General features: G+C 41.6%; 1 protein-coding gene across 2 annotated transcripts in view; it reads left to right on the forward strand.

Annotated features, from left to right (window-relative positions):
• EIF2AK4 (eukaryotic translation initiation factor 2 alpha kinase 4) overlaps window positions 1-22662 on the forward strand; it is a 101591-nt gene that overhangs the window by 18625 nt on the left and 60304 nt on the right. For both annotated transcript variants that reach the window (XM_079769207.1, XM_079769208.1), the window contains exons 4-9: window positions 3800-3952; window positions 5196-5276; window positions 6588-6736; window positions 11301-11416; window positions 16631-16788; window positions 17738-18273. In XM_079769207.1, coding sequence (XP_079625333.1) covers window positions 3800-3952; window positions 5196-5276; window positions 6588-6736; window positions 11301-11416; window positions 16631-16788; window positions 17738-18273 — 1193 coding nt within the window. The remainder of the gene's footprint in view (window positions 1-3799; window positions 3953-5195; window positions 5277-6587; window positions 6737-11300; window positions 11417-16630; window positions 16789-17737; window positions 18274-22662) is intronic.

Genomic DNA, 22662 nt, shown 5'->3' on the forward strand with positions numbered 1-22662 from the left:
TAGGTACGTGCCCTTGACCGGGAATCAAGTCCAGGACCTTTCGGTGCTCAGGCTGATGCTCAACCAACTGAGCCACACTAGCCAAGACTCATGTACAGCTTTTTATGTGAACAGACGTTTTCATTTATCTGGAACAAATGCCTCGGAATGCATTTGTGGGTATACGGTAGTTGTGTGTTCGTTTTTTAAGAAACCGCCATCCTTTTACAGGTTGGCAGTACCACTTTACAGTTTTCCCAGCAATATGTGACTGGTCCAGTTTCTTCACATCCTTGTCAGCATTTGATGTCACTGTAGCTGTTCTAATAGATGTTGTGATGATTAATGTTATAAGTGAACTTGGCTAGGCCACAGTACCCAGATGTTTGGCCATATATTATTCTATATGTTTCTATGTAGGTAATTTTTAGATGAGATTAACATCTAAAAATTTGTAGACTTTGAGTTAAGCAGATTACCCTCCATAAGGTGGATGGTCTCATCCAATCAGTTGAGGGCTTTAATAGAAAAAGACTGGCCTTCCTAGAAGAGGAAATTTCCGGATGATGGATGGCCTTTGGACTTGGCTGCAACATTAACTCTTTAGCCTACCCTGCAGATTTTGGACTCACTAGGCTCTATAACTCTATAATCGCATGAACCAATACCTTAAAATAAATGTCTCTCTCACTCTCTATCTGTCTCTCTTTCTTTCTCTACACACACACACACATCCTGTTGGTTCTGTTTCTCTGGAGAACTCTGACTAATACGGAAGTGTATTGTGAGAATGAGAGTGGCTGTTGTAAATAAGGTCAGGAGAGGCCTCTGATAAGGTGACATTTGAGCAGTAGCTTGAGGGAAGCCAGACAATGAACCTTGTAAATATGGGGGGAGGGACAATTGCCAGTTTTGAAAGTAGTTCTTGTTTTCATCTAGTATTACATATCGGATTTGTTTGTATAGAAAATGCTACTAAATTAAACAGATTGGCAAAAGAAAAACATTCCACCACCTGGCTCCTGGCTCCTTTCTGGTACAGAAGTAGTTTCTCTTTGATGTAATAGAAACTACCGCCTTTTCCTAGCTTTTTTTTGTGTGTGTGTTTTTAAATATATATTTTTTTATTGATTTCAGAGACAAAGGGAGAGAGAGAGAGAGATAGAAACATCAATGATTAGAGAAAATCTTTGATCGGCTGCCTCCTGCACGCCCCCTACTGGGGATCGAGCCTAGGACCCTTCAGTCTGCAGGCCGATGCTCTATCCACTGAGCCAAACTGGCTAGGGCCCCAGCTTTTCTTTTTTTTTTATTTTCTTTTTTTTTTTTTATTGAGGTATTATATGTGTACATATCTTACCATTACCCCCTCCCCCCCCCCACGACCCAGCTTTTCTTAAAAGAGCTTCTTATTTTTTTACTTACTGATTTTAGAGAAAGAGAGTAAGGGAGAGAGAGAGAGAAACATCGATTTGTTGTTCCACTTATTTATGCATTAACTGGTTGATTCTTATATGTGCCCTGACTAAAGATTGAACCCACAACCTTGGCATACCAGGACATGTTCTACCCAACTGAGCTATCTGGCCAGGGCAAAAAAAAAGAGCTTTTCTGTAAAGAACTTGCCTCCTAGACTCTAGGCTAGTGTTTCTCAATTGTAAATCGAAGTAGATCTAGTGAATGCCACAGCTTCTGGTATAATAAAAAATACATGAATTTCCCCCTACAACAGCTGTGGTTTCTTTGCATTTCCTCCCTAAGTCAATAAACTTTATATCCTTGTGTACCATGACTTCTATTACTATTTACCACTGTGAAGTCCCTTTAGAAAATGTTTTAAACATATCCTACTTAATAATAGACAAATATGCAAATTGACCATACCTCCGACATACCCACAAGCCATGCCCACCATCCAATCAGAGCAAGTATGCAAATTAACCCAACCAAGATGGCTACAGCCACAGAGAGCAAGGTTTCTTAGGTAACAGAGGAAGCCAAGCTTTCTGCCTGCCCTTGCCAGGCCTAAGCCTCCACTCAAGCTACAAAGTTTCAATTATAGAAGGTAAACAAATTCAAACAGAAATGGCAGCAGAATGGAGCTTGGGAGAGCAGGCCAGGGTTGCCCCCGGCAACAGGGGAAGCAAAGCTTTCCGCACACCCTGGCCGGGCCCACCCGCTTAAGGCAACAAAGTTTCATTATAACCCCAACAGAAATGGCTGCCGGCCGCGGAGGGAGCCCCAGGCTTGGCTCCGCTCCAGGCTACAAAGTTTCAATTGTAGAAGATAAATAAACCCCAGATACCAGGGCCTCTGCTTGGGTTGCCAGGGGGCGTGGCTGGCCTGCAAACCACCACAGGCCCCTCCCTCAGGCTGCCCCAAGCCCCAAGGGAACCCCACCCTGATCAGGGACACCCTTCAGGGCAAACCAGATGGCCCCCACCCCTGTACCAGGCCTCTATCCTATCTAATAAAAGAGTAATATGCAGATTGATCATCACTGCAACACACAATATAGCTGCCCCCATGTGGTCAAAAATCCTGCCCCCATGTGGACACAAGATGGCCACCACAAGATGGCCAGCAGGAGAGGGCAGTTGGGAGGCAACAGGCCTGCTAAGGAAGGCAGTTGAGAGGGACCAGGCCTGCAAGGGAGGGCAGTTGGAGGTGATCAACCCTGCAGGAGAGGGCAGTTAGGGGTGACCAGGCCGGCAGAGGAGGGAAGTTGGGGGCAAACAGGCTGGCATGGGAGTGGTTAGGGGGTGATCAGGCTGGCAGGCAGAAGCGGTTAGGGGCAATCAGGAAGGCAGGCAGGCAAGCAGTTGGGAGCCAGGAGTCCTGGATTGTGAGAGGGATGTCTGACTGCACGTTTAGGCCCCATCCCACCGGGATTGGGTTAAATGGGCAGTTGGACATCCCTCCAGGGGTCCCAGATTGGATAGGGTACAGGCTGGGCTGAGGGACAACCCCCCTCCGTGCACGAATTTCGTGCACCGGGCCTCTAGTAATTGAAATAAAAGTTTTTAAGCTGCTTCATTGTATAATTGAAGGAAAAAAGTCTCAGTGTGTTGGTCGTCAGGTGCAAAAGGAGCTTGGCACTCTTGACCTCTTTGGGGTTGGGGTAGTCAGTGTGGGGTCCCAGCCACCTTGTTCTATTGATTCACCAACCCCAGTATGATTTATGACTCCCAGGTACAGGGGAAAGTGGCTTCCTATGGTCACATGACTGTCTGAGAGGGAGGTCGTTTTTCTTCTGGTACTGTCTGAATGCTTCCCTAAGTGTAAATGAAGTGCTGTCCAGGTATTGATCAGCCTCCTACTGGCCCATTACTAGCAGGGAGATAACGAGGGCTTTAAATATCTGCTTCCAGACCCCCAATAGAATTATTTTTCAGTATGCGGTGTGGATAGATAAAAGCTGATGTTAGCAATGATTATTGTCTGCTCAGCTATCATATGTAGACAGGTTTTCTAGAAAGGAAGGTAGTTTTTTTTTTATGCAGTCTTAAACATTTTATCAAATTATTTGTACAGAAAAATATTTTATAGGATTTATTATACAAAAAAATGCCAATAAATGAAACAGGACTACAAAAGACAAGTGAAGCTTTTTATTTATCTAGTGATTTGTCTTGATAGCAACATGATGAGTCCTGCTGTGATTGCATCACGTCCTGAATTCAGAACGTGTCATATCAAAATGAATATCACCATTGTAAGTGGCTATCTGGTTGTCTGCATGTTTTTCTATAGTCTCTCCTTGGCACCCTGTCTTCCCATTATTGGACCACTTGTGGTTGACATTCATCTCCATGTTTAGGTGATGATATTTGAACTGGCTTACCACGTGCAGTCATTTCTCAACGAACATAACAAGCCCCCTCCCAAGTCTTTTCATGAGGAAATGCTGGAAAGGCGGGCTCAGGAGGAGCAGCAGAGGCTGTTGGAGGCCAAGCGGAAAGAGGAGCAGGAGGTGAGACTTTTGTCATCACAGGTGGCCAGCCCCGGTGACTGTGAGCTTCTATAGGTTGTGACTGTCTCCGCCTACACAGCTATATGTTAACACTGTCTCTTAGTGGGTCCCATTAATTTTGTTATTGCTTATCTCCTATTTAATTGTATATCCTGGTTACCATTTGTAACTTAAAGCTCCTTATTGTCATTGTTTTTAGGAAGGCACGTTTTATTGTTTTATTTTTACTTTTGTTAATGCTCATCTGAGGATATTTTTCCATTGATTTTTAGAAAGAGTGGAAGGGAGAGGGAGAGACAGAGAGAAACATTGATGTAAGAGAGACACATCAATTGGTTGCCTCCCGCATGCACCCCAACCTACCAAGGGCCAGAGATGGAGCCTGCAACCAATGTATGTACACTTGGTCAGGAATAGAACCCACAACCCTTAGTCCGAGGGCCAACACTCGAACCACTGAGCAACCTAGCCAGGGCTGGAAGGGATGTTTTTTATTAGAAGATAGTGAATGTTTAGCTAACAATCTTGTTTTGGTGTATTGCTATAGCTGCCTGTTAGCTTGGGGCATGTTTTCTCATTTTGTATTATTGCTATTACACTTTTTGTTGAGTGTCTTAATGGTTTTGATATTACAATCTTGAATTTCAGGGGACTCATAAAAACACATTACTTTTCCCTACCTAAATTTAGACCCAGTGGAGCAATAGGTACATGAGTTGATTGGATGGGGATCAACATACCGCTTTTCATACTGAGAAAGCTGATTGGAGAATGCAGCTGATCGTGTGTGGCTGTGGTGGTGGTGCCCGTGCCACCCTGGTCCCAGGCACTGAGAACAGCTCACCTCCTCCTAATCTGCCCTGGACCCATGGCAGAGAGCAGCACACGTGCATGTTCTCCGCAGACAGGCAGACATCACAGAGGAGGGGCGGAGTCACATGTGGGAGGACAGGAGAGGCCAACAGAGTTGCTGTAGTGAAAGTCTCTCTACATGGAGACATGAAGAGTGGGGACACTGTCCCTCTCCCACAGTCTTCATACCTAATTAAAAGGGAATGCCTATTGCATAAGAACTCTGATAAAACTGATGCAACTACAGTCTGAACTAGGTTTCATGTATTCGGGTCTATTAGGAAGAAAGGGCTTGTGAATTTTATAAATTACAAGAGTTTTTATAATTTCAGAACTTACATTTTTAGAGGTTTCAAAGATTGGCCTTTGATGGCAACATGATCTCTTTCAGCAACGTGAAATCCTTCATGAGATTCAGAGAAGGAAAGAAGAGATCAAAGAAGAGAAAAAAAGGAAAGAAATGGCCAAGCAGGTACACTATCAAGTCTGCCATACTAAAATGGTTTACATTTTGCTAAACATGAAATCTTTTTATTGCCATTGGTGATATTTCCCCCTCCTGTGTTACTTCAGGAGTAAAACTCAAAATGAAGCACTAAAAAAATCGCCAAACAGGAAGCAAAATTTAGAATTGTATATTATCTGTAAATGACTTAGGCTTATGCACTTATTGTAGCTTATCAGATGAGTCGAGAGAGAGATGATATTGAAGTTTTGATAATTAACTCAGACTGGAATTCTTAATACTTGGAAAATAAAACAATTTGTTCTTACTGAGGAGTGAATGGAAACCATAAGGCTCTGCTTGAGATTTCATTCAGTGATGGAAAAGAAGGATTTACAGAGCAGGTTTCAAAGCAGTGTGAAAAAGGATAAAATCCTCTTTTCTATATTTTTCCTGTGTCCAGCTGAATAAAAACGCCAGTTACTCATTCCATTTTCTAAAATTATGGCAGTTAACTAAAAGGAAGCTCTGAGGTGTAGTGGGAGGAGGCACTGATGTATGAGAAGCAGCACCTGGCTTAAAGCTTTGGCTTTTTTACTGCCAAGTTCTGTGACCTTTAGGTGACACTCTCTGTGACTTATTTTCCTTATCCCTTAAAATGGGACCTACGACGTCTCCCTTTCTGTCTCATGTAACTATTCCCACAGATAACTCTATTACCCTCTGAAAGTACAAAGCTGTGTACAAATTGTAAGATGTTATTCTGTTTCCACCAGGTCTCCTGCTTTATGTCTGATCTGCCACCTTGCTCTCTCTTTGAATGCTTTCCATTCCTTTCCTCTTGCTCTTCTTTCTAACTTTTTATGCATATTCCAAGATTCTAACATTTCCATTTAAAACTGTAATCTGACTTTCAGTTCCTGAACCAGTACATATTTGGGTATTAAATTGTTATTTTTATTTATTTTCCTTTTTATTTAATTTATTGGGGTAACACTGGTTAACAAAATTATATAGGTCTCAGGTGCACAATTCCACAACACATCATCTGTACACTGTATTGTGTGTTCACCACCCCCAAGTCAAGTCTTAGTCCTTCACCATTTATCCCCCTGTACCCTCCTCCACCACCCCACCCCAGCAATCACCACACTGTTGTCCGTATCCATGAGTGTTTCCTTAGACATTAAGCTTTTAAAAGTTGAGTTCAACTTTATTATACTTGAAAGCATTCCGTTTAAATAAAATATGCACTTTCTCCTGGATTCATATTTATACACCATGATTGTCTTCCATTTATGACCTACGTCTAAAATAGGTTACTTTTCTTTTTTCTAGGAACGTTTAGAAATTGCTAGTTTTTCAAACCAAGATCATACCTCTAGGAAGGACCCAGGAGGACACAGAACAGCTGCTGTTCCACATGGAGGCTCTCCCGACTTCGTAGGAAATGGTAAACATCGGACCAACTCCTCTGGAAGATCTAGGTAAGTCCTTGAGATTTCTGATCTGGAAGAATGAAAGATGTAGAAGGAATAAAACAACTTGTTGTGAAAGTTGATGAATTTTCAGATAGTTGTTTTAATAACTTTTCAAAGCCTATATGTCTTAATATACCATTTGTTAGCCATATGAAACAAAATTTTCATTTGCTTTAACAGTTTCTGTGTATCTTTAATTAAACTAGTTTTATTGCTCACTCGCCTTCATAACTGTCTATCACACTTCGCAATCTTGCCTCCAATGCAGTTTGATCTGACTTCTAATGATCTAACTAGTCAATAAGTTACTTAAAATTTGTTCTTCCATCAGAATCATCATCCAGTTAAATTTCCCACTGTATTTGTTTTCAGTCTGTAACTCCTTGGGCCCCACCACGGATGTGGGAAACGCTCCAAATGGGCATGGTATAAAAGATTCTTGCCGAAACCGGTTTGGCTCAGTGATAGAGCGTCGGCCTGCGGACTCAAGGGTCCCAGGTTCGATTCCGGTCAAGGGCATGTACCTTGGTTGCGGGCACATCCCCAATAGGGGGTGTGCAAGAGGCAGCTAATCGATGTTTCTCTCTCATCGATGTTTCTAACTCTCTATCCCTCTCTCTTCTTCTCTGTAAAAAATCAATAAAATATATTTTTTAAAAAAAAAAGATTCTTTACCGGAGAATGGAGCCCCAGTTTGTTGCCAGGGCTCCCCTTCCTGTAGCTGCTGAGGACACTGGGCTTCCCTGTCCTTGCAGGTGGGCTCCTGGGTTGTTCCCTGTCACCAGAGGTCATATGAAAGATACTACCTCTTCCTCCACATCCGCTAAAAAATTGAGACTTCCCCAAATATTTGTTGTGACCCTCTGTGTATCAGAAATAAATTTTAGTACAGAATCCATTATGAGTGGGTAAGTGATCAAGTAGTGTAGGTATTATAATTCAGCTTCCTTATGAGTTTAAACTGTCTCTTTTGAGAATCTAAGCAGCACTGAAAACCAACGTTATTCTTCTATGGAAAGAAACATGTTAGGTACCAAATTAAAGACATATAAACTTCCAGGTTATAGTTTCTTTATAAGAAGGAAACGTTTCAGTTCTTTCCCTAATTACTGACTTAAAAAAAATCAGCTTAGAAATCATTTGGATATTAACACTTAGCCACCTACCCTTAAGGTGAGCTGAATTTTCTCTTGAATACTGTTTCTGGTAACAATTTAATTTTAAGATTATAACTCCTTACACCAATTTAGATTATTTTTGCAACTGGGCTTCCAGTAGGCAACATAGTTTGAAGTTGTCAGAGCATTTCACTAAGAAATACTTAACAAATTTCTATTGTGTTAGAATCAGCAGTAAGCCACGCTCAGCACGGCCAGGGGTGAACCTGAGGGGGGATGGGAGAGGGGGACAGTGAAGGATTAAAGAAGACAGACAAGAGACTAAAGCTGGGGCTAGGTGGGACACTGCTCTTGGATGGAGAGACAGTGCCACAGCCTGCAAGCCAAGTCTTTAGCCACATTCCACAAAGCAAAGTAAGGTTGTGGTCAAGATGTTTACAATGTTCTCGTGGGTTTCGAATCTACTCAATTACATGCACCTGAACTCTATCAGGCTTTGTTTTGGCAGCACTTGCTGCACCTCCACAGCCTATATCACTTAGCCACCTGGGACCACAGGTTCGGACCATAACAGCAAGCTTACAACTATAGCCTTTGGCTATAATTGTGCTGGGAGGCCTTTGCCCTCCAAGCTGGGACTTGCCTGTGGCTTTGCCACCAGAGGACCATGCCCTCTCATTGGTCCGAGGCTTGAAACTGTCCAAACGCGGTAGCCGCTCTCCACACAGCAGAAATAAATCAATGCTATGAATAAGTCTTTTTGGATATATAAAAACAGTTTTTAAAATTTAAACATTTCCATTTTTGTGACTAAGTATAATCAATGGATCTAAGATTAGACTTGCTTTTAAGATCAAAGATCATTTGCAAATTTACTCACGTGGGATGGGGAATTCTCCCTTTGACATAGGTAGGAAAACTTTTTTTGTTATGCTTGTAATAGTGATATTTGTATGTCTTGGATAGGAAAACATCCCATGAGCATCCAAGAAGGAACATGAAATAGTTTTCATCTGCTGTTTTCCAAAATATTGCACATCCCTGCATGAATCTCTGTCACTGTGTTGACTACTGGCTAGGAAGAATGAATCTTCAAGTGTAGTTTATGTGCTTCCTTGGTAAAGAAATAAAAAGTCCTTGATATACCAAAACACTTCATGATTTACACTTGATTTTGTTCCTTCCTTGCTGTTCATTGGTCTTTATGGATTAGAAAGTCAAAGGAAATAAGTATAGTGTTCCATTTTATTCTTTTACTTTTCTTCTAAAAAGCAAATACATACATATTTTTAGGTGAATACCAAAGACATTAGTGACATTGGTTTTCACCTCTTTATTCCTTCTTTTCTAACTCAGTGGGATTTACTTTTTATCCTTCAGAATTATTATAGCTGCCAGCCTGTCTTATGTGGCATGTACCACATTTGCCATTTTCTTGGCACTTTTACTTTTATTTTAATCATAATGATACATCTTTTTTTATTAGCACTCTTAGCAGTCTTATTGTGTTTGTGTTTAACTGTCATGATGGGGTGATTAATATTCTAAAACACTCTAAAACCAAACATTTACACACTGTAAACTAAAGAATGTAAAGATGACCTAGACTAAAATGACTATTAGCACCATCGTTGGAGGGGGCAGAGCTGATGTAGAGGTGCTTGTAAATAATTTATGTTAGTAAGTCTAATATATCATTTTAAATCTTTGCTTTTATTATTTTCTCCATAAACCAGTGTGCCCCTGGTTGCATAAGTAACTTTAGAAGTACAATGTATTAGTCATTCCCTGGTGTTTGAATATGTGGACACATGAGACTCATGTCAAAATGGGTCTTATCAGCAGTAGGATGGGGAAAGGGAAGATGTGTAGGATTGGAGGTGGAGAGACCGGATAATAATGGAGTATTACATGTGCCCAGGGGAAAGTTGGAGATGATCTCAACAGGGCAGGGGAAATGGAGAGTATGATACTTGGGGATCAGTTATATGTAGGAGGTCTAGGAGCCCAGGGAGACTCATGCTTTTGACTCGAGACAGAAGGGATGACTGTGCCACAAACCAAAATAAAAGAACCCAGGGGAGAAGTCAGATTGAGAGTGGGTAGGAGGGAGGTGGCAGCAGCATCAGGAGTAAATAGAGCGGCAGAAGTGGAGACAGCAAGTGTAGAAGTTTGAAAACAAAGAACAAGAGGACGTAGAGATGGGAGAGATGTAGAGCTGAGGGGAAGGAGCTAATCTAGAGGGCAGATGGAACATACAGGAGAGAGGGACAGCCAGTGGACCGAGAGCCCAGAGAGACTGTAGGAAAGGAACCGAGGACAGCATAGCTGGCCTTCCTTGGGGTCTGGGGAAAAGAAAGAATGTACAGATTCCACTAACTTTTTAGGTGGAACAATAGAAAGTGTGGGCTTTATTCCTCTTTGTCTCATGTTCTTTGTGAAAGTAGACGTCAAGATCGTGCTTAGAGTGAGAAGGCTGCTTTCTAGAGATTTGTCCATATGCCTCATCAAAGCATTTCTTAGAAGGGTCCAATCTTGACCATCAAGAGTGCTCTCCCTGGCCTCTTCCCTACTTCCCTCTCCCCAATTTATTTATTACTTTTGCATTATAATCTACTTTCCTAGCTGTTGCTTCCCACTCAGAAAAAAAAAAAGTAGAATAGAGAAAGAGAGGAGGAGGATTTGGCTCTAAGTGTTTTAGAGACTTCATAAAAGGAAATGGCAGAGTATCTATCATTCAGTGGTTGGGAGCCCAGTTGGAGAATAGGAATTTGAAGTGCTCCGAACACCCTGTTTTTTAGCTTTCCCCAGATGTGCATGTGCATCTGGAATGAAGAGATTGTGGGGCCAATGTGGTTGAGCTAAATCTCTGTAGAACTGCTGTGATGATGAAAATGTTTTATACTAATGCTGGCCACTTTTGGCTACTAAGTACCTAAATGTGACTACTACAGTCAAAGAACTGAATTTTTTTTAAAAAGTTTTTATTGATTTTAGAGAGAGAGGAAGGGAGAAGGAGAAAGAAACATCGGTCGGCTGCCTCCTGCAGGCCCCCTACTTGGTATCGAGCCTGCGTCTGGGGCATGTGCCCTGACTAGGAATCAAACCAGCGACCTCTCGGTGCATGGGACAATGCTCAACCAACTGAGCCACACCAGCCAGGGCTAATAACTGAATTTTTAATTTAATTTTAACTACTTTAAACTTAGATATCCACATGTGGCTAACGGCTACCACATTGGACAGTGGAGATCTAGAGTTGGGGGTTTGTAGAGTTCATGTGGGAAAGACCACAATGGGAAATGAGGGAGTTGAACAACTTTCCCATTAGCACCTTAAGCTCAATTTCCAGTAGAAACAGATGTTAGACTATGAATAGTCTAGTAAGCAGGAGAAAATGGAGGGTCAAGAAGTTGAAAAAATAATAATCATTGTCCAAATTTATTTTTAAGGCGAGAGCGGCAGTATTCTGTATGTAATAGTGAAGATTCTCCTGGCTCTTGTGAAATCCTGTATTTCTCTATGGGTAATACTGATCAGCTCATGGTGCACAAAGGAAAATGTATTGGTGAGTAAACTAACTAAATCCATTTCACTTTTCTAACAACAAAAGTTAATCATGAAGAAACGAGGTAAAATAGACACCGAGCAGTCCAAGGAAGACTGGTGAGCTGATAGTCGGCCATTCTAGCTTCCATTCCTAATGACCAGAATGAAAAGTCACTCAGGTTTCCCCTTCTGTAAGATGGAAATTAAAACCTAGGCTCTTGGAAATATTGTTAGCAGGAAGATAACTTAAAGTTCATCATCATTATAATCAGTTGAGCTTTTGAAACCAAAATGGTTGAAATATTATGAATTAGTAGAATTTTGCATCATGTGCATTTATTACCGATGAAATATATGCATTAAAATGAGTTCTAATGCCTGTGATCTTTTCTTTAATTTTTTATTTTCAATTACAGTTGATGTACAATATTATATTAGTTTCACTAATGCCTGTGATCTTTAATGACCAAATCCTATTTTCTTAAGTTGATATCCATCTACTTAGTTAGCATTTTCCCAGTAAGCATGTTTTACCTGACTAAGAAAACCATTTTCTTTTTTTCCATTTTATTTTCTATGTATCTTATTTAGCAGTTTTGTCTACTGATGGCTATTTGGAGTGAGGTGGTTCAGCAATTCATGATTTGAATTGTTTATATTAAATTCAAGTTTTCATTATCTACTCCTTTCCCTAAATGCCATCATCTTTTATCAGCCATCTATATATATAAAACCCTAAGCAACCAGTCAACCGTTTGATCAGTCGACCGTTTGACTGGTTGCTATGACACGCACTGACCACCAGGGGCAGACGCTCAATGCAGGAGCTGCCCCTTGGTGGTCAGTGTGCTCCCACAGCGTGAGCGCCGCTCAGCTGGTGAGCGCCAGATGCCAGGCTCAGGGCTGGCGAGCGCAGCTGCTGCAGCGCTACTGAGCTGTGGCGCTACGAGCTGCGGCGCTACCAAGCTGCAGCAGCAGGCTCAGTGGGCCAGGATGAGCGGGAGTGGTGCGGTTCCCAGCCACCTGCCGCTTCAGCGTGGGGATTGGCCAAAACCGGCAGTCCAACATCCCCTGAGAGGTCCTGGATTGCAAGAGGGCGCAGGCCAGGCTGAGGGACCCCACCAGTGTACAAATCTGTGCACTGGGCCTCTAGTACTGATATAACCACTAAGTGGTGTAGGGATCACTTGTATATAATTAATTTGACCATTTTTTTTTCAAATTATAAGATAAAGTTTATTTAGAAAGTTACAGAGGTAGTAGAAGTTAGCCAACTGGGCTGCATAAGTGCAGGAAACAAGTTACAGAGGCAGAAGAAGGGCCCTAAGAGCTTAGCAGAGAGAAAGGCAAATGTAAGGTGCCTGGAAGGAAGAAGAGGGCGTGGGTGTGCCCTCCCACCCCCACCCCCTCAGCTCCAGGGAGAACATGCTTTTTTTTGGTGTCTTTTTTCCTTCCTCTTTAAGGAGCTACAAATAAGCAGGGGAGCTGCCAGGAAGCAGGCAGCAGGTAGAGGGAGAAGAAACCAAATATCTGAATGGTCGGTGAAATGGACACCTGACCTTGGCTGAACTGGACAGAATTCTGTGCATACACAGAGCCTGCCCTGTGCAGACAAAGCAGCCATTTGGACAGGTTCAGGACCTTGGTAGAGTTGATTAACTTTGGTCTTGAGACTGTCCTTGACTTAGAGCATTTTGGACTCACGAATTGGCAACATAAAACTCACTATTTTTAATAATCTGGGAGATCGGGAAGAGAAATCAATCTAACTACTTATTACCTTAACTTGGTTTCCTATTCTCATTGATAGTTATTAGACATATTCACCTTAGTTTATACCCTCATCAGGAGACATTTGCAATCTGAAAGTTTTTTATAAAACAATTACATAAATTATTTTGTTTTCTCACAATGGGTCTAGTTTTTAAAATATGTTCTAATTTTCTGTGAAATATTTTTATAAAAGATCAACTAATTAATATTTTGCTTTTCAGTTTAAAGCCATTAGAACTTCCTTATGGATAAAGCACTATAGAAACTGTCTGTATAGTATAAGATGATCAGTGTTAGCATATAATAGACTCAGTGCGAGTTCTTTCTGTGACATATTTTCCTTCAGCCTCATTACAGTGTGTTCTTTTGTCCTTTATTATCCCCATCATGAAAAAGTGACAGGGAGAGGCAACAATAAAATTATTAAAAAAAAACAAAAAAAAACCCAGCAATTGTGAAATACCTATCTAGCCCCAGTTGGGAAGATGAATATTTAAGGCATTGTACTGCATAATGCACACATGTAGTTAAGCTTTATGTAAATAACATCATAGTTTATCCCATAAATATATGATATCTGTGTCTCTAGTGTGTGTGTACTACTTAGATCCCACATTGCACAGGTTGCTTCCTTCGGTTGACATCAGGTTTTTTCCGCTTAGCCTAAGAATGTCAGGATTTGTTTATGACTAGCATAACAGATCACTTTAATTAAACCTTTTTAAATTGTCAGCATTTCTATGAAGTGAAAACTGCTTCTCAGATAAGTTTAGGTGAGCTAGTTCAGCCACATTTCTCAAAGTATTTTTGCTAAGGCCTCTATGTCCTACATATGCAGGTTACTTCACTTTTCAGTTTTTAAATGGAAAAAAAATTATTTCTTCAAAAAAAGTTTTTCATTTTGAAAACAGTGCAACATCACAGGAAACTATCCTATCTAATAAAAGAGTAATAAGCAAATTAACCATCACTCCGCTACACCCACAAGCCATGCCCACAAGCCACGCCCACCAGCCAATCAGGAGCAAATATGCAAATAAACCCAATCAAGATGGCTATGGCCACAGAGAGCAGGAGGGAGGCTTGGGTTTCCCTGGCAATGGAGGAAGCCAAGCTTTCTTCCTGCCCTTGCTGGCCTAGGCCTCCACTCAAGGCTACAAAGTTTCAATGATAGAAGATAAATAAATCCCAACAGAAATGGCTGCCGCCACGGAGCAAGCAGAAGGCTTGGCTCCGCTCCAGGCTACAAAGTTTCAATTGTAGAAGATAAATAAACCCCAGATACCAGGGCCTCTGCTTGGGTTGCCAGGGGGCATGGCCGGCCTGCAAACCACCACAGGCCCCTCGCCCAGGCCGCCCCATGCCCCAAGGGAACCCCCACCCTGATCTGGGACATCCTTCAGGGCAAACCAGCCAGCCCCCACCCGTGCACCAGCCCTCTATCCTATCTAATAAAAGAGTAATATGCAGATTGACCATCACTCCAACACACAAGATGGCTGCCCCCATGTGGTCAAAGATGGCTGCCCCCATGTGGACACAAGATGGCCACCACAAGATGGCCAGCAGGGGAGGGCAGTTGAGAGGGACCAGGCCTACGAGGGAGGGCAGTTGGGGACGATCAAGCCTGCAGGGGAGGGCAGTTGGGAGGGACTCAGGCCTGCAGGGGAGGGCAGTTAGAGGTGACCAGACCTGCAGGGGAGGGCAGTTAGGGGCAAACAGGCTGGCAGGGGAGCAGTTAGGCATCAATCAGGCTGGCAGGGGAGTGGTTAGGGGGTGATCAGAAGGCTGGCAGGCAGAAGCGGTTAGGGGCAATCAGGAAGGCAGGCAGGCGAGCAGTTGGGAGCCAGCAGTCCTGGATTGTGAGAGGGATGTCCAACTGCCCAGTGGGATCGGGCCTAAATGGGCAGTTGGACATCCCTCGAGGGGTCCCAGATTGGAGGGGGTGCAGGCTGGGCTGAGGGACACCCCCCCTCCCGTGCACGAATTTTGTGCACCAGGCCTCTAGTTATTTATATAACAAAAGAAAAAGGCAGAATACTATATATCAGTGGTTCTCAATTGGGATTGACATTGCCCCTAGGGAGCATTTGGTGATGTCTGGAGACATTTTTGATGGTTAAGACTAGGGTGGAGGTGCTATTGGCATCTGGTGGGTAGAGGTCAGGGATGCTGCTAACCAGCATCTTCCAGTGCATAAGATAATCCTTCAGCAAGGGATTACCTGGTCCAAAATGTCAAGGGTAAAAAAAACTCTGCTATATATGCTATGATTTCATAAATTAGGGAGCGGGGAATGGTAGAGGGAACTAGAAGAGAAATAAAACAGAATGGTGCCAGGCTAGAGTGCCTCAGTGGTTGAGCATCAACCTATGAACAGGAGGTTGCAGTTCAATTCTTGGTCAGGGCACATGCCTGGGTTACAGGCTCAATACGCAGTAGGGAACATGAAGGAGGCAGCCAATCAATTACCATTGATGTTTTTATCTCTCTCCCTCCCCCTTCCTCTCTGAAGTCAGTATTAAAACAAAACCAAAAAACAAAATATGGTGATATTGTGGGTGATGTTTTTTGTCATTTTTAATTTTTTGGCAATTTTCGATAATAGTCTTTAATGAAAATACAGATTTTTAAATACAGCACAGAGAATAAAGCCACTAATATTATAGTGCCTTTGCACAGTGGCAGATGGTTACTAGACTTGTCATGGTTATCACATCGCAAAGTATACAAATATCAAGATCACCATGCTGTATACCTGAAATGAATAATGCCAACATACTTTAATTACAAAATTTTAATGAAAATACAGGTTTTTATAAGAAAAATTTTGGTGTTACAGAAATTGAGCTCTCCAGATACAAGTGAAAACCACATGCCTATCACTAAATAAATGTATCTCTCTTTCTAGCTTCAAATTTAAGCTGTCATTTCTGGTTCCTTCCCTCAAAACTGTTAGCTAGTTTGTATTTACTGAATGTATTCAGATTTTGTGTTTAGAAAAATCATTTGTGTTTTCAAATTTCCAGATTACTAAAACTTGTTTACACTGTGCACACTGAGGTACATGGATGAAGTAATCTGGTGGAGTGTTTCTATTTCCAAATTCCTTCTGTCACATTAGTTGGTATTTAGCTTTGCGAGGGTTCACTGTCGCACTGAGAGTTGTCATTAGGGGTGAACTGGTTATGAAAGTAACATTGTGAATCCTGGCTACTAGGAGAACTCTCGTCAGATACTAAGATCTCACTGTTGATTTTTATAGTAATTATTTTTGGGGGGCTCAGAGTATATTGATAAATATTAAAACTTAGTTACAAAAGAGCATGCATTATATGAAATCATATTTTTTCTTAAGTAGCACATGGCATCCACTGGCAAATGAATGCCATGTGTATTTTTTTTATCCCCACAGAAAATGTACCAGTGAGTGTTAATGACATTTTCTCTTAATGTGCAGCCTGTGATGAACAGCTCGGAAAACTAGTCTACAATGCTTTGGAAACAGCCACTGGCAGCTTCGTCTTGTTGTATGAGTGGGTCCTTCAGTGGCAGAAAAATATTGGTCCTTTCCTTACCAATCAAGAAAAGGAAAAGATTGATAAGTGCAAAAAGCAGGTAGGCCATCCAAGAGGGCTTGCTGAGCAAAGGACCTGATTTTGAGCTTTAGGAGATGACAGAATAGCTCTGTATTTGATTGGCTAGTAAAGATGATCAGAATGATGTGAGATCAGTTTAACCAGAGGGATGGTGCGGGACCAGCACCTTCTTTACCAGTTTTCTCAGCTTCTTGCTTCCTCTTTCCAAACTTTCACAGCGTGACCCAAACTTTTGCAGCTGCTTTCTTAGCCTCCTTTCTCAGCCTCTATTATGGCATTAATAGCCATCTCTCAATAGTGCTGCATAAGCATGCTTTTTGCAATCTTTTGAAATATTGCTTAAAAACTGAATTCTAGGGGACTTGAGAATTCTAGAGTAATTTATAACACGGAGTTTAAGGAGAACATTTAATATGACATATTGCAGTGTTACATAATAAAAAGGTAACAAAACTGTAGGTTAAAGTCTTGTGTTTAGAAGGTAGGTGTATTTCTGATAGAAGAAAATCTGGAAGTAAATACCAAAATCATAACAGTTGTCTTTCAGTGGTAATCACATAGATAATTTGTTGTTGTTTTGTTTTATGGGGTTTTTCTTTTGTATTAGTACTTGTTAAAATTTTGACAGTTAATCTTTATAATCAGAAAGCGGTTTTTTTAATTAATTATTTTGAAATTAATGTTTCCTTGTTCTGATAGCCTATTGCAAAAGAAATTTTAAAAGCTGCTCACTAATTTTATAGTATTTATACACTAAGTTTTGAGATCAAAGAAGTTGAGAATTAACTAAATTTTTTCCACTTTATGAACTATTAGGTTGACCATACGGTTGAGGGGAGGTGTCAGTTCAGGTCATTTTCCTTCTCTTATCCTTTGAAAGTATGTTTTCTATTAAATATTTCACTTTTGAAGTGAAACACCAGATAATGCTGATCAACCCAATATTACCTTTTTTTTTTCCTTATCAGATTCAAGGGGCAGAAACAGAATTCAACTCACTGGTAAAATTGAGCCATCCCAATATAGTACGTTACTTTGCAATGAATCTCAGAGAGCAAGACAACTCCATCGTGGTGCACATTTTGGTGGAGCACTTCAATGGGGTCTCCCTTGCTGCACACCTGAGCCACACAGGCCCCATCCCTGTGCAACTGCTTCGCAAGTACGCAGCTCAGCTCTTGTTGGGCCTCGATTATTTGCACAGCAATTCCGTGGTGCACAAGGTTCTGGGTACATCAAGTGTCTTGGTGGACGCAGAGGGCACCATCAAGATTACAGACTACAGCATTTCTAAGCGCCTCGCAGACATTTGCAAGGAGGATGTGTTTGAGCAAACTCGGGTTCGTTTTAGTGACAGTGCTCTGCCTTATAAAACAGGGAAGAAAGGGGATGTTTGGCATCTTGGCCTTTTGCTGCTCTCTCTCAGCCAAGGACAAGAATGTGGAGAGTACCCTGTGACCATCCCTAGTGACTTACCTGCTGACTTTCAAGATTTTCTAAAGAAGTGAGTAACACTGAGATTCTCTCTAATTGCACTTTACTGCTGTGCTTTTATTGTGTTTGAATGCTCAACATCTAAGTGATGTGTATAAGCTGAAAAGTGGGCAACAGAATTAGAGTTCATTCTGTGTTTTCTCAATTCTTTTCCAGCCACATATGTTCTGTTTTCTTATGTTTATGATTCCCTTAACTCCCACATTTTCCTAAATTCACTTGGGCTTAATAATTTGTTTTTAAACTGCTTTTTGGGGACTGCCTGCTCTAGGAAGTCAGTCAGGATGGCTACGGAGGATATGCCCCAGGTAATCCAAACGGAAGAGCCTCTCTGTCTACCTTTGCTTCTGGTTCCTAAGGGGTCAAAGGCAAGGCCTCCTGTTTAGAAAACATCTTTAGGAGAGTACTAATTCTGCCCCTTGTTCGTTCGTTTGTTCTTTCTTTCTAAGAATTTTTTTATTGATTTTTAGAGAAAGAAGAAGGAATAAGGGGAGAAAGAGAATTATCAATGTCAGAGGGAAATCAGCTGCCTCCTGCACTCCTCCTACTGGGGATCGAGCCCACAATCTGGGCATGTGCCCTGACTGGAATCGAACTGGCAGCCTTTCTGTGCACAGGACAATGCCCAACCAACTGAGCCACATTGGCCAGAGCCTCTTATTCTTCTTAACCATTCTTCTTCATCAGCAATGTCTCATTCAGCCAAGCCCTAGAATGCCAACGACTTTCTTGCTCTAGCCAGAAGATTTTCGACATCTATGAATTACAGGTGCACATTTAATTGCAGGGCCAAGTTTTATCCACTTTAAGAGAATCCTTACTGAGAGGTTTTCCTCTGGCCTAGTCTTTGTGCAGGTCCTTTCACTCAGTGCTTTCTAGGTTAGCCTTGCCTCTGCTCTCAGTCCAAGCCAGACCTACATTCTCTGTTTCTCTATTAAGTGAGAAATAAGGTCTCTGAACTTTGGGTTTTTCTAGATACTCCCATATTCCCACTTTCCAGCAAGTTGACCTGGACTGGATTTCTTCTCTTTCTAACAATCTGTCTTATTTCTCACCTTATTTCTTTTTCCCAGCCATTCATTTTAATTCATTTCATTCAGTCCCTACATTTCATTTCTTTTACCCTTAATATTTCTTTTTCTATTTCCATCTATCCCAACTGCCATCTGTCTGACCTAATCCATATTGTTATTTCCTGTCACCAATGGAATACCTATTACAAACTAAAGTAGCTGCACTTATCTTTATTTTTTAAAATATATTTTTATTGATTTCAGAGAGGAAAGGAGAGGGAGAGAGAGAAAGAAGCATCAATGAAAAGAGAGAATCATTGATCGGCTGCCTCCAGCACACCCCCTATTGGGGATCAAGCCCACAACCCAGGCATGTGCCATGACCAGGAATCAAACTGTAATCTCCTGGTTCATAGGTTGATGCTCAACCACTGAGCCACACTGGCCAGGCAACTGCACTCATCTTTAAATAAGATAGTTCCTATGTACCATAAAATAGAAGTAGACGTGATATACATACAGTTGTGAAAATGGGCCAACTTTGATTCTTATGCTGTATTCTCTCCTTAAAGTATATTTTATGTGGTCAAAATATAAGAGCAAATTAAAGAATAATATGTGCAGGATGATACCATTTAAAAAAATCAATATTTACAAAACAAAAATGTTTTGTTTGGATGGTTGTCAAAGACTTTTATGTTTTGTTTGGACGGTTGTCAAAGACTTTTCTTATTATCAGTAATGTTTTCATAGTATCTGCAAGGAGAAGGTATTCATGTTTTGCTGACAGAATTAAAAATCCTAAATTTAGAGGGAAATATAGTATCTTATCCAAATGCTTTTATTACCATCTTTTTTCGTTGTTGTTGCCCTTTCAATGTGTTAAATTGAGTGCTTTACTTTTTAGTGCTGTGATATAAAAAATAAAATATTGTCATTTATGATCGTTGCTGTCACCACTTTATATAGGTACTAGAGGCCCGATGCACAAAATTGTGCAAGGGGCTCGGCCCTCACAGCCCCAGCTGCCACCTCAGCCCTCACAGCAGCTCCAGGTGCCTTGCAGCCCCGCCCCCCACCACTGGTCATTCCAGAAGGTCATCCCGGAAGATAGTTCTGGAAGGTCGTTCTGCCACCCGGTCTAATTAGCATATTAGCTCTTTATTATATAGGATAGATTTTAAGTCCAGAATTCAGAATGATGGTTGATTCTTTTAATTACATCCCATCTAATAGAGGGAATATGCTAATTGACCCTCACACCATCGCAAAGATGGCGGCACCCACAGCCAATAAGGAGGGAATATGCTAATTGACTGTCATGCCCTCAAAGATGGCGGCACCCAGTCCCCTCAGCCCCACCCAGGGAGCAGGCCGCTCCATGAGCCTGCCTCCAGAGTCCCCCAGTCCCCTCAGCCCCCCAGCCGCACAGGGCCGGCCCGAGGTGCAGGCAAGCCTCGGATGGCAGCTGCCCAGCTGCCCAGGGCCGCCCGAGGCTCAAGTAACCAGGGCCGGCTGAGGCTTGCACTGCCGGCAGTGGCAGCAGCAGAGGTGTGTGTGATGGGGCATCACCTTCCCCTGATCGCCGGGTCGCCTCTCACCCCTAAGGGCTCCTGGACTATGAGAGGGGGCAGGACAGGCTGAGGGACACCCCCTCTCCAGTGCACTAGTTGTTTATAATTAGGATCAACTGCTACCAAGTGGTGCTACTTAGGTCATTTGTGATGACAGCCAAACAGTTTAGTTTAGTTAGAACTGTGGTTCTCAGACTTTATCTTGCATTGAAACCACCTAGAGAGCTTGTTAAGGCACAGATTACTGCCCAAAGTCCCAGAGTTGCTGATTTACTAGGACTGGGATGGAGTAGAATTTGTATTTCTAACAAATGATACTTATACTGACACTGCTGTTCAGGGACCCCAGTTTGAGAACCACAGGGTTAAAGGTATGGCTTGTTTTCATACATTAAAAACAAAAATCAACAGTAAGCTAATAAGATTAAGGAATGAAAATTAAAAGAAAGTATATGATAAAGTGTGGGACTTTTAAAAAGTAGTTCTTAATTGTTAATAGTCTCATACTATGATGAACAGCTTTATCTAAAGTGAATCATAGTGGGTACCAACCCTACCTCAGATATCTGATTTGCCTTTCCTTGGAAAGCTTTATGACCGGTCCCTGGAAAGGCATGGTTTAGCATGGCAAGTCATTGAACTATACATGGGAGTGAAAATTCATAGCATACTTGTGCTATTTTAGATGGTTTCAACGTTGTTCTATGAGGGTAAGACTTTCTGTCTCTGGAGACTAGAGTAGTACCCCTTTCTCCAAGGGGAATACGTTCCAAGACCCCCAGTGGATGTTTGAAACCACAAATATTACCAACCCTATAAACACTATGTTTTTTCCCTATATATGTGTACTTATGATAGTTTAATGTATAAATTAGGAATAGTAAGAGATTAACAATAACTATTCATAAAATACCACAATTATAACAATATACTGTAATAAATGTTATGTGAATGTGGTCTCTCTCTCTCAAAATATCTTATTGTACTGTAGGTACTCACCCTTCTTGTGGTGATGTGAGATGATATAATGCGTACATGATGAGATGGAGTAAGGTGGATGATGTAGGCTTCGTGACATAGCATTAGGCTACTCTTGTGCTTGGGGGCTATTATAAAGTAAAATAAGTGTTACTTGAACATAAGCAGTCAATCTGATAACCAAGATGGATACTAAGTGACTAACAGGCAGGTAATGTATATGCTGGATGAAGGGATGATTCACAGCAGAACGGTGAAAGATTTTATTGTGCTGCTCAGAATGGTGTGCAATTTAAAATTGAAGAATTGTTCATTTCTGGAATTTTCCATTTAATATTTTTCAGACCACAGTTGACTGTAGGTAACTGAAACTATGGTAAATGAAACCATGGCTAAGGGGGGACTAGTGTACACTTTTTAAAAATTAAATTATTGGGGTGACATTAGTCAACATGAACATGTAGATTTCAGGTGTGGGTTTCTATGTTACAAGGTCTGTATATTGTACCATGTGTCCACCACCCCAAGTCAAATCTTCTCCTGTCACCTTATCTTAGGACCCCCTTCCCACCCCCCACTCCCCACTCCCTTCCCTCTGGCAACCACCACCACACAGCTGTTTGTGTTCATGAGTTTCAGTTTTATATCCCACATATGAAGGAAATCACATGGTTCTTAGCTTTTTCTGACTGACTTATTTCACTTAGCATAATGTTCTCAAGGTTCATCCATGTTGTTGCAAATGGTGCTATTTCATCCTTTCTTATGGCCGAGTAGTATTCCATGTGTATGTACCACATCTTCTTTATCCAGTCCTCTATCGCAGGACACTTT

Source organism: Cnephaeus nilssonii, assembly GCF_951640355.1.
Source record: "Cnephaeus nilssonii genome assembly, chromosome: 4".
Classification (NCBI taxonomy): Eukaryota; Metazoa; Chordata; class Mammalia; order Chiroptera; family Vespertilionidae; genus Cnephaeus; species Cnephaeus nilssonii.